The 13527-nt window shown below is 36.2% G+C and overlaps 1 protein-coding gene across 2 annotated transcripts in view; it reads left to right on the forward strand.

Moving 5' to 3' along the window:
* SPAG6 (sperm associated antigen 6) overlaps positions 1 to 13230 on the forward strand; it is a 75589-nt gene extending 62359 nt beyond the window's left edge. Inside the window, exon 11 of one of the 2 annotated variants that reach the window (XM_060095448.1) lies at positions 13161 to 13230. In XM_060095448.1, coding sequence (XP_059951431.1) covers positions 13161 to 13230 — 70 coding nt within the window. The remainder of the gene's footprint in view (positions 1 to 13160) is intronic. The other variant, XM_060095449.1, reaches the window with a different exon arrangement.
* Positions 13231 to 13527: the final 297 nt, after the last annotated feature.

Consider the following 13527-nt stretch of genomic DNA (forward strand, 5'->3'; position numbering starts at 1 on the left):
CTATTTATTTATTTTTCTTCAATTTATTTATTTATTTTTTAAACTTTTTATTTTTTATTGGCATATAGTTTATTAACAGTGTTGTGATAGTTTCAGGTGTACAGCAAAGTGATTCAGTTATACATATACATGTATCTATTCTTCTTCAAATTCTTTTCCCATTTAGGTTGTTACATAATATTAAGCACAGTTCCCTGTGCTATACAGTAGGTCCTTGATGGTTATCCATTTTAAATACAGCAGTGTGTACATGTCAGTCACAAACTCCCTAACTATCCCTTCCCCTCACCCTTCCCTCCTGGTAACCATAAGTTCGTTCTCTAAGTCTGTGAGTCTGTTTCTGTTTTGTAAATAAGTTTATTTGTGTCATTTCTTCTTAGATTCTGCATATAAGTGATATCATACGATATTTCTCTTTCTCTGTCTGACTTAACTTCACTTCACTATGACAATCTCTAGGTTGGTCCATGTTGCTGCAAATGGCATTATTTCATTCTTTTTAATGGCTGAGTAATATTCCATTGTATATATGTACCACATCTTCTTTATCCATTCCTCTGTTGATGGACATTTAGGTTGCTTCCATGTCTTGGCTGTTGTAAACAGTGCTGCAGTGAACACTGGGGTGCATATATCCTTTTGGACCATGTTTTTCTCTGGATATATGGTAAGGAGTGGGATTGCAGGATCATATGGTAGCTCTATTTTTAGTTTTTTAAGGGATTTCCAGACTGCTCTCCATAGTGGCTGTACCAATTTACATTCCCACCAATGGTGTGGGAGGGTTCCCTTTTCTCCACACCCTCTACAGCATTTATTGTTTGTGGATTGTTTGATGATAGCCATTTTGACTGGCGTGAGGTGATGTCTCATTGTAGTTTTGATTTGCATTTCTCTAATAATTAGTGATGTTGAACATCTTTTCATGTGCTTCTTGGCCATCTGTATGTCATCTCTGGAGAAATGTCTATTTAGGTCTTCTGCCCTTTTTTTTTTTTTTTTTCAGTATACTGGCCTCTCACTGCTGTGGCCTCTCCTGCTGCGGAGCACAGGCTCTGGATGCGCAGGCTCAGTGGCCATGGCCCACGGGCCCAGCCGCTCCGCAGCACGTGGGATCCTCCTGGACTGGGGCACGAACCCACGTCCCCTGCATCAGCAGGTGGACTCCCAACCACTGCGCCACCAGGGAAGCCCCTTCCGCCCATTTTTTGACTGGGGTTGTTTGTTTTGATGATATTAAGCCGCATGAGCTGTTTTTAAGTTTTGGAGACTAATCCTTTGTCGGTCACATCATTTGCAAATATTTTCTCCCAATCTGTGGGTTGTCTTTTCATTTTGTTTATGGTTTCCTTTGATGTGCAAAAGCTTTTGAGTTTAATTAGGTCCCATTTGTTTATTTTTGTTTTTGTTTCCATTACTCTGGGAGTATTCTTCCTATTTAATATCAGTGGTTTTTAATACATATGGTAACATTGATTTTAAAAGCACGAAAATAATTTTAATATTGAAATTTGTTTTATATTCACATATACTCTGCCAGTAAGTTCTTTCCAGAGGTGTACAAGTTCATTCACTTTGGGGAGGTTTATGAGAACTTCTTGACCAAAAGAGTTCCAATAAATTAGCTTTGACAATATTAATATATATAAAATACATCAAAGAAGTAGTATATCATAACATGTATATACACTATGTATAATATGTAAATAAAATAACATATCAAAAAGGTTGTATAACATAAATATGTGTGAACCCACTAAATGAAGGAAATGTGAAAACCTTTTATGAAGAAAATAAAGTTAATTTTTGTGCATGGAATGTATGTCCCTTCAGGAAGAATGCTATCTTATATAAGTTTAAAATAACTTTCTATGCAATTTTCTAACATAAACAGAATTATAGAAAAATGGAAAAAGCGAACTAACTGGTCCCCCAAATGGAGTGACCTATTAGAATTAACCAATGGTAAGGTGCTTTCTTGAATAGAAGTCTTCTTTCCACTAATTTCTAGGATTATTTTACAGGGCACCAGGGGAAATAAAAAACTCTGTCATGTTAGAATTTGACCTGGTTCTTTGTCAAAATACCATTGTAAAATTTCCACTTTTCATATTCTGGGATCTGGGATTTCATTTTGAAAACTGGCTAATCATCATGAAGAATTTTGGTTAGCTGGCTAACTTTTTCAAGTTTCTGACATATATTTTTTAAAGCATTGGGCTCTATAGAATTTAGAGGAGTTTTATAAAAATCTCTGAAAATTTGCCTTTCTATGAAAGCAGACAAATATAATCTCAAAATTGTTTAATTTTTGCTATCATAATTCTCAAAAATGACTTGGTGACTATTTTAGAATTATTCTTTATAAGACAGATTATCAGTGGATACTTTCTCTCAGCTGTTTTTAGCCTAAACATTTATTTCACATTGCCTTCTAATTTTAGTAATCTTTAAAAATGTTTAATAAAGGTGGTTGGTATGATGAGAGGGAAGGCGCCCAGGACGAGATGTTAGAAGACCTAAGTTCTAATCCTGGGCCACTCCACAGCTGTTGTCTTCTGGATCTCTGCCTAAACTGGGGTGCAAGGCATGCATACAGTCTTCCATTCAGCACATTTCTGGTGTGATAACAGCTATTACAGTAACCTAAATTCTACATGGGTCTAGGATGAGTTAACTCCCCTATATTCTTTTTTTTTTTTTTTTTTTTTTTTTTTTTGCGGTATGCGGGCCTCTCACTGTTGTGGCCTCCCCCGTTGCGGAGCACAGGCTCCGGACACGCAGGCTCCGGACGCGCAGGCTCAGCGGCCATGGCCCACGGGCCCAGCTGCTCCGCGGCATATGGGATCCTCCCAGACCGGGGCACGAACCCGTATCCCCTGCATCGGCAGGCGGACTCTCAACCACTTGCGCCACCAGGGAGGCCCCTCCCCTATATTCTTAAAGGCCAGGAAAAAGTAGGGTGATAGCCAGAGGAAAGGCATTTCCAGTTCTTTTTTGGAGGTTCATTTTGGTTCTTTCATGAGGAATATGGCTAAAAGCTCGGACTTAGGTATCAAACAGATCTAAGTTCCTATCTCAGTCCAAACGACTTGCTAACTGTGACTTTGAAGATATTACTTAACCCTCTTAACCAGTTTTCTCATCTGTAAAATGTGAATAATTACCTACTTCACAGAGTTGCTATTAGGATTAAGTGAGAGGCTATTAGGATTAGCCACAGGGTTTACAGATAGGAAGAATTCAATTCAGTAAATATCTGTTATATCTGTCCCTCTTCTTGTTCTTTTTTTCTTTTTCTTTTTTTTTGAAGTTGAAATACAGTTGATTTACAATGTTGTGTTAGTTTCTGGTGTACAGCTAAGTGATTCATATATATATATATTCAGATATATTCATATATTCTTTTTCATATTCTTTTCCATTATGGTTTATTACAGGATATTGAATATAGTTCCCTGTGCTATACAGTAGAACCTTGTTGTTTATCTATTTCATATATAGTAGTTTGTATCTGCTAATCTCGAACTTTGAATTTATCCCTTCCCCATCCCCTGCCCCCTCTGGTAACCATAAGTTTGTTTTCTATGTCTGTGAGTCTGTTTCTGTTTTTTAAATAAGTTCATCTGTATCATATTTTAGATTCCACATGTAAGTGATATCATATGGTATTTGTCTTTCCCTTTATGGCTTACTTCACTTAGTATGATAATCTCTAGATCCATCCATGTTGCTGCAAATGACATCATTTCATTCTTTTATATGGTTGAGTAGTATTCCATTGTGTGTGTGTGTGTGTGTGTGTGTGTGTGTATACTAAATCTTTATCTGTTCATCTGTCAGTGGACATTTAGGTTGTTTCCATGTCTTGGCTATTGTAAATTGTGCTTCTATGAACATTGGGGTGTATGTATCTTTTCAGGTTATAGTTTTGTCTGGATATATGCCCAGGAGTGTTATTGCTGGATCGTATGGCAACCATATTTTTAGTTTTTAAGGAACCTCCATGCTGCTTTCCACAGTGGCTGCACCAATTTACATTCCCATCAACAATGTAGGAGGATTTTTTCTCCACACTCTCTTCAGCATTTGTTATTTGTAGACTTTTTAATGATGGCCATTCTGACCAGTGTGAGGTGATATCTCATTGTAGTTTTTATTTGCATTTCTCTAATAATTAGAAATGTTGAACATCTTTTCATGTTCCTGTTGGACATCTGTGTGTCATCTTTGGAGAGATGTCTATTGAGGTGTTCTGCCCATTTTTTGATTGGGTTTTTTGTTTTTTTGTTATTGAGTTATATGAGCTGTTTGCATATTTTGGAAATTAAGCCCTTGCTGGTAGCATCGTTTGCAAATGTTTTCTCCCAGTCCATAGACTTTTCATTTTGTGCATGGTTTCCTTTGCTTGCAGAACCTTATAAGTTTGATTAGGTCCCATTTGATTATTGTTGCTTTTATTTCTATTGCCTTGGGAGACTGACCTTAGAAAACATTGCTACAATTTATGTCAGAAAATGTTTAACCTGTGTTCTGTTCTAGGAGTTTTATGGTGCCATGTCTTATATTTAAGTCTTTGAGCCATTTCCAGTTTATTTTTATGTATGATGTGAGGGAGTGTTCTAACTTTATTGATTTACATGTGGCTGTCCAGCTTTCCCAACACCAAGGAAACAGATATTCAGGTACAGGAGGGTCCCAAACAAGATGAACCCACACACACCTACACCAAGACATATTATTCTTGTTCTTTTTTCTATCCATGTTAAGTCACATTATTAGCTAGATCAAATTTAACATTATAATAATACTGGAGAAACTTATGTAGCAGCACATGGCCACTTATCATTTTTTCACTATTTGTTTTGATGATAAATGCATAGCAAGCAAATATTTGTTTCATTTTTGCAAGTATAAAAGACATAAATAAAGATTGTTCTGATTAGATTTAAATTGCTTTTAATTGCTAAGGTAGGGATTCCAAACTTTTTCCTGATGAGAAACTACTTCTGAATTCCTTAGTGACCAGAGGACAGACAGCAGAAGCAAGAAGAACTACAATCCTGCAGGCTGTGGAACAAAAATCACATTCACAGAAAGATAGACAAGATGAAAAGGCAGAGGGCTATGTACCAGATGAAGGAACAAGATAAAACCCCAGAAAAACAACTAAATGAAGTGGAAATAGGCAGTCTTCCAGAAAAAAGAATTCAAATAATGATAGTGAAGATGATCCAGGACCTCGGAAAAAGAATGGAGGCAAAGATCGAGAAGATGCAAGAAATGTTTAACAAAGACCTAGAAGAATTAAAGAACAAACAAACAGAGATAAACAATACAATAACTGAAATGAAAACTACACTAGAAGGAATCAATAGCAGAATAACTGAGGCAGAAGAACGGATAAGTGACCTGGAAGACAGAATGGTGGAATTCACTGCTGTGGAACAGAATAAAGAGAAAAGAATGAAAAGAAACAAAGATAGCCTAACAAACCTCTGGGACAACATTAAACCCAACAACATTTGCATTGTAGGGGTCCCAGAAGGAGAAGAGAGAGAGAAAGGACCAGAGAAAATATTTGAAGAGACTATAGTCGAAAACTAACCTAACATGGGGAAGGAAATAGCCACCCAAGTCCAGGAAGCGCAGAGAGTCCCATACAGGGTACACCCAAGGAGAAACACCCCAAGACACATAGTAACCAAATTGGCAAAAATTAAAGACAAAGAAAAATTATTCAAAGCAGCAAGGGAAAAATGACAAATAATCTACAAGGGAACTCCCATAAGGTTAACAGCTGATTTCTAGCAGAAACTCTACAAGCCAGAAGGGAGTGGCATGCTATACTTAAAGTGATGAAAGGGAAGAACCTACAACCAAGATTACTCTACCTGGCAAGGATCTCATTCAGATTCAATGGAGAAATCAAAAGCTTTACAGACAAGCAAAAGCTAAGGGAATTCAGCACCACCAAACCAGCTCAACAACAAATGCTAAGTGGGAAACACAAGGAAAGAAAAGGACCTACAAAAACAAACCCAAAACAATTAAGAAAATGGTCATAGGAACATACATATCGATAATTACCTTAAACATGAATGGATTAAATGCTCCAACCAAAAGACACAGACTGCCTGAATGGATACAAAAACAAGACCCATATATATACTGCCTACAAGAGACCCACTTCAGACCTAGGGACACATTCAGACTGAAAGTGAAGGGATGGAAAAAGATATTCCATGCAAATGGAAATCAAAAGAAAGCTGGAGTAGCAATACTCATATCAGATAAAATAGACTTTAAAATAAAGAATGTTACAAGAGACAAGGAAGGACACAACATAGTGATCAAGGGATCAATCCAAGAAGAAGATATAAGAATTATAAATATATATGCACCCAACGTAGGAGCACCTCAGTACATAAGGCAACTGCTAACAGCTCTAAAAGAGGAAGTCAACAGTAACACAATAATAGTGGGGGACTTTAACACCTCACTTACACCAATGGACAGATCATCCAAAATGAAAATAAATACGGAAACAGAAGCTTTAAATGACACAATAGACCAGATAGATTTAATTGATGTTTATAGTACATTCCATCCAAAAACAGCAGATTACACTTTCTTCTCAAGTGCGCACGGAACATTCTCCATGATAGATCACATCTTGGGTCACAAATCAAGCCTCAGTAAATTTAAGAAAATTGAAATCATATCAAGCATCTTTTCTGACCACAACTCTATGAGATTAGAAATGAATTACAGGGAAAAACCCACAAACACATGGAGGCTAAACAAATACTAAATAACCAAGAGATCACTGAAGAAATCAAAGAGGAAATCAAAAAATACCTAGAGACAAATGACTATGAAAACACGAGGATCCCAAACCCATGGGATGCAGCAAAAGCAGTTCTAAGAAGGAAGTTTATAGCTATACAAGCCTACCTCAAGAAACAAGAAAAATCTCAGATAAACAATCTAACCTTACACCTAAAGGAACTAGAGAAAGAAGAACAAACAAAACCCAAAGTTAGCAGAAGGAAAGAAATCATAAAGATCAGAGCAGAAATAAATGAAATAGAAACAAAGAAAAAAATAGCAAAGATCAATAAAACTAAAAGCTGGTTCTTTGAGAAGATAAACAAAATTGATAAACCATTAGCCAGACTCATCAAGAAAAAGAGGGAGAGGACTCAAATCAATAAAATTGGAAGTGAAAAAGGAGAAGTTACAACAGACACCGTGGAAATATAAAACATCCTAAGAGACTACTACAAGCAACTCTATGCCAATAAAATGGACAACCTGGAAGAAATGGACAAATTCTTAGAAAGGTATAAGCTTCCGAGACTGAACCAGGAAGAAATAGAAGGTATGAACAGACCAATCACAAGTAATGAAATTGAAACTGTGATTAAAAATCTTCCAACAAACAAGTAATGAAATTGAAACTGTGATTAAAAATCTTCCAACAAACAAAGTCCAGGACCAGATGGCTTCACAGGTGAATTCTATCAAACATTCAGAGAAGAGCTAACACCCATCCTTCTCAAACTCCTCCAAAAAATTGCAGGGGAAGGAACACTCCCAAACTTATTCTATGAGGCCACCATCATCCTGATACCAAAACCAGAGAAAGATACTACAAAAAAAGAAAATTACAGACCAATATCACTGATGAATATAGATGCAAAAATCCTCAACAAAATACTAGCAAACAGAATCCAACAGCACATTAAAAGGATCATACACCATGATCAAGTGGGATTTATCCCAGGGATGCAAGGATTCTTCAATATACGCAAATCAATCAGTGTGATACACCATATTAACAAACTGAAGAATAAAAACCATATGATCATCTCAATAGATGCAGAAAAAGCTTTTGACAAAATTCAACACCCATTTATGATAAAAACTCTCAAGAAAGTGGGCATAGGGGGAACCTACCGTAACATAATAAAGGCCATATATGACAAACCCACCACAAACATCATTCTCAGTGGTGAAAAAATGAAAGCATTTCCTTTAAGATCAGGAGCAAGACAAGGATGTCAACTCTCACCACTATTATTCAACATAGTTTTGGAAGTCCTAGCCACAGCAATCAGAGAAGAAAAAGAAATAAAAGGAATACAAATTGGAAAAGAAGAAGTAAAACTGACACTGTTTGCAGTTGACATGATACTATACATAGAGAATCCTAAAGAGGCCACCAGAAAACTACTAGAGATAATCAATGAATTTGGTAAAGTTGCAGGATACAAAATTAATGCACAGAAATCTCTTGCATTCCTATACACTAATGATGAAAAATCTGAAAGAGAAATTAAGGAAACACTCCCATTTACCATTGCAACAAAAAGAATAAAATACCTAGGAATAAACCTACCTAGGGAGACAAAAGACCTGTGTACAGAAAACTATAAGACACTGATGAAAGAAATTAAAGATGATACCAACAGATGGAGAGATATACCATGTTCTTGGATTGAAAGAATCAATATTATGAAAATGACTATCCTACCCACAGCAATCTACAGATTCAATGCAATCCCTATCAGATTACCAGTGGCATTTTTTACGGAACTAGATGAAAAAAATCTTAAAATTTGTATGGAGACACAAAAGACCCCAAATAACCAAAGCAGTCTTGAGGGAAAAAAACGGAGCTGGAGGAATCAGACTCCCTGACTTCAGACTATACTATAAAGCTACAGTAATCAAGACAATATAGTACTGGCACAAAAACAGAAACATAGATCAATGGAACAAGGTAGAAAGCCCAGAGATAAACCCACGCACCTATGGTCAACTAATCTATGACAAAGTAGGCAAGGATATACACTGGAGAAAAGACAGTCTCTTCAATACGTGGTGCTGGCAAAACTGGACAGCTACGTGTAAACGAATGAAATTAGAACACTCCCTAACACCATACACAAAAATAAAGTCAAAATGGATTCGAGACCTAAATGTAAGACCGGACACTATAAAACTCTTAGAGGAAAACATAGGAAGAACACTCTTTGACATAAATCACAGCAAGATCTTTTTTGATCCACATCCTAGAGTAATGGAAATAAAAACAAAAATAAACAAATGGGACCTAGTGAAACTTCAAAGCTTTTGCACAGCAAAGGAAACCATAAATAAGATGAAAAGACAACCCTCAGAATGGGAGAAAATATTTGCAAACGAATCAACGGACAAAGGATTAGTCTCCAAAATATATAAACAGCTCATGCAACTCAATAGTAAAAAACCAAACAACCCAATCCAAAAATGGGCAGAAGAGCTAAATAGACATTTCTCCAAAGAAGACATACAGATGGCCAAGAAGCACATGAAAAGCTGCTCAACATCACTAATTATTAGAGAAATGCAAATCAAAACTACAGTGAGGTATCACCTCACACCAGTTAGAATGGGCATCATCAGAAAATCTACAAACAGCAAATGCTGGAGAGGGTGTAGAGAAATGGGAACCCTCCTGCACTGTTGGTGGGAATTAAATTGATACAGCCACTATGGAGAACAGTATGGAGGTTCCTTAAAAAACTAAAAATAGAAATACCATATGATCCAGCAATCCCACTACTGGGCATATACCCAGAGAAAACCATAATTCAAAAAGACACATGCACCCCAATGTTCATTGCAGCACTATTTACAATAAGCAGGTCATGGAAGCAACCTAAATGCCTATCGACAGACAAATGGATAAAGAAGAAGTGGTACATATATACAATGGAATATTACTCAGCCATAAAAAGGAATGAAATTGGGTCATTTGTTGAGATGTGGATGGTTCTAGAGACTGTCATACAGAGTGAAGTTAAGTTAGAAAGAGAAAAACAACTATTGTATATTAATGCATATATGTGGAACCTAGAATAATGGTACAGGTAGACCGGTTTGTGGGGCAGAATTTGAGACATAGATGTAGAGAACAAACCTATGGACACCAAGCGGGGAGAGTGGCGGGTGGGTGGTGGTAGTGGTGTGATGAATTGGGCGATTGGGATTGACACGTATACACTGAGATGTATTAAATTGATGACTAATAAGAACCTGCTGTATAAAAAAATTAAATTAAAAACTTTTAAAAAATTAAAAATAAATTAAATCAAATAGAAAAAAAATTCCAGGAATTCCTATGAATTTAGAACAGAAGCCAATTTTACTAATTTCTTATTGTTTGTAAAAGTAATTATCTTAAGTGACTTAAGAATACAATATTTTAAATATAAATTCATTTTTGGAGTACATTCTGAAGACAAATAAATATACAAAGAATCAAAAAAAAAAGTCTACAGATAATAAATGCTAGAGAGGGTGTAGAGAAAAGGGAACCCTCGTGTATTGTTAGTGGGGATGTAAATTGGTGGAGCCACTATGGAAAACAGTATGAGGTTTCCTTAAATAAAAATAGACCAAAAAAAAAAAAAAAACCAAAAGGAATTCCTTAGCATCAGACAGATTCTAGCTGGAATGGGATTTCTGACAGTTAATGGGTAACTTGATGTACTTATTTATGGGTCCATACACTGAGTTACATACGTGGTCTGTATGCATTTATGAGAAGTTAGGTAGTGATAAGTGTACACCCTGCTGAAGGTGTGAGAAGTATAAGTCCTGAGCACATTTCCTTCCCCGTGGGGAATCCTGGAGATTGTGGCATCGCTGAGGTCCCTGGGGAGACAGGTATACAGTGGCAATTAGCCTGGCAATTAGCCAGGTAAAACCTCAAGAATTATAGGTAGGTCCTAATTTATTTACTGGGGACCTTTATTTTAAAGCAATACTGTCCAACAGAAATATAATATGAGCCACATGTGTCATTTAAAATTTTCTAGTAGCCACATTTTAAGAAGTAAAATGAAACAGCGTAAATAAATATTAATGATATATTTTTGTTAGCCCAATATATCTAAGCTTTATAATTTCAATTTGTAATCAGTATAAAAATTATCAATCAGCTATTTTACATTTTTATACTAAGTTTTTGAAATCTGGTGGGTATTTTATCACTTCTAGTGCATCTCAATTCAGATATTAAATTTCATTGGAAATACATGATCTGTATTTAGATTATATAAAGTTTACAGTTGAAAAAGTAGATTCACAGGTTGTTCCAAGCACACCTAAAATTTTTCTAATAACTAATTGAATATCAGTTATTAATATTTTTAATTAAAATTAAATATAAAAATTCAGTTCCTCAGTCGTATTTCTAGGGCTCAAGAACTACATGTAGCTAGTGGCTACCATTTGAAACAGCACAATTTTTAAAGTTTTGGTTTTTCTAAATCCACTTTCTACCATTTCTATAAAAAGTACTACCTAGGGCTTCCCTGGTGGTGCCGTGGTTGGGGGTCCGCCTGCCGATGTAGGGGACGCGGGTTCGTGCCCCGGTCTGGGAGGATCCCACGTGCCACGGAGCGGCTGGGCCCGTGAGCCATGGCCGCCAGGCCTGCGCGTCCGGAGCCTGTGCTCCGCAGCGGGGGAGGCCGTGGCGGTGAGAGGCCTGCGTACCGCAGAAAAGAAAAAAAAAAAAAAGTACTACCTATCTCGTGTCTAACACATTTATAAGACCCAGGAAGGTGAGGCCTGCTTAAAATTTGTGACTAACTCAGAGAGAAACAGTTGTAACTTCCTTGGTTTAGGAATACTTTGAAGAGACTCACTGTTGAGGGACAATTTTTTTCAAGGGTAGGAGGCCTTTGGTGGAGATACATTCTTTAAGGTAGCTCTTTATGTATGCATGTATGTATCTGTTTATCTATGACCGCCTATAAGCACACTGTTGAGAAAACACTTGATAAAACACAGTTTTATCCACATTAACTTGACAAATTGTGGAAGAAATTAATGTAATATAAATTATGAGTTTTTAAGTCAAGCATCTGAGGATAGATAAAGATTAACAAAGGATAAAGCAAGTCTTGAACATTAGGTTTTATTTGGAGAAAACACCTTAGGAGGTTTAATTATTTTGAATGTTTTAGAAAATTTTAAATTACACTTACTAGATTTTTTAATCCTTTTAGTGTATTCCAGAATGTCTGCCAATTTTTATTTGACATACTTTTATATGCATATAAATTCTTTTCATGGTATATGAAGCATCTCACAATGCATTAATCAATATATATAATACTTTTATACTATATATTTTATAAAATGATAAATTTATAAATGTAAATTTATAGTACTATAGATGCCCAAAACCAACTAAAAGGATTTATTTCCTAGGTTAGTATAATGAAGTATTTGTAAACTATTTATTAAATAGCTGTTTAATGTGAATTATACTCCCAGAAATTTTTGTTTTTATGGGTAGCCAGATCTGATTAAAACATACGTTGAGGGCTTCCCTGGCGGCACAGTGGTTGAGAATCCGCCTGCCAATGCAGAGGACATGGGTTCGAGCTCTGGTCCAGGAAGATCCCACATGCTGCAGAGCAACTAAATCCATGCGCCACAACTACTGAGCCCGCAAGCCACAACTACTGAGCCCTTGTGCCACAACTACTGAAGCCCGTGCATCTAGAGCCCGTGCTCTGCAACAAGAGAAGCCTCCGCAATGAGAAGCCCGTGAACCGAAATGAAGAGTAGCCTCCGCTCGCTGCAACTAGAGAAAGTCCGCATGCAGCAATGAAGACCCAACACAGCCAAAAATAAATAAGTAAATAAATTAAAAAAAAACATACGTTGAGAATAATCTGTAGGGTAGTCAGAATGTGGAAGTTGATTAGTAATGATAGACTGTGTTGTCTAACTTACAAAAAAAACCCATTAGCTATGATCATGAAAGCAACATCAGTCACTTGACATAATGAAAACAGTCTCTGTAATAAAATATTGTTACTGGATCCAAGTTCCTGGCTTTGAAAATACACCTTCTTTGTCATTGCACTGATATCCCTTAAATGTTTGCTGTTTATCTGGCAGTCTTGTGAGCTGTTGTTCTCTTCCTTGATCATCTCTACCCTCATGCACAAAGCATTCCTGGAGCATACCTGGTCAGTGTATTAGAGGTTTCACTCAGAGAATTATTTCAGATAAATATCTTATATTAAATCTTTTTTGCCTACTGTGCCAAATCTTTTCACAAAGATCTAATAGAAAATTTTCTTTTTCAGGTATTTTTCCCCTGGATATTCAGATACACTTCTGCAGAGAGTGGACAGCTATCAACCACTTAATAACTGAGCAAAGTTACATTTTTATACTCAAATTCACAGCAGAGTATTTATGAATGACAGTTGTTAAAGCTCTTTCTAAATATTTGAATTAAATTCATTCTAGATTTATTCACTGTGAAAAGCCTTTGGATATTTTCTATATTTATGGAATACTTTAAAAATTAGTGGCTTGAATGTATGAGGAACTAACTATTCATGGTCGTTTGCATAGGATATGCTCTAAAGGTAAATTTTAAAAAGACATTAAAGGATCTAAGGCATTAGTTATTGTTCCATTAAAGACCACACACACACACACACACAC

Source organism: Mesoplodon densirostris, chromosome 4 (assembly GCF_025265405.1).
Source record: "Mesoplodon densirostris isolate mMesDen1 chromosome 4, mMesDen1 primary haplotype, whole genome shotgun sequence".
Lineage (NCBI taxonomy): Eukaryota > Metazoa > Chordata > Mammalia > Artiodactyla > Ziphiidae > Mesoplodon > Mesoplodon densirostris.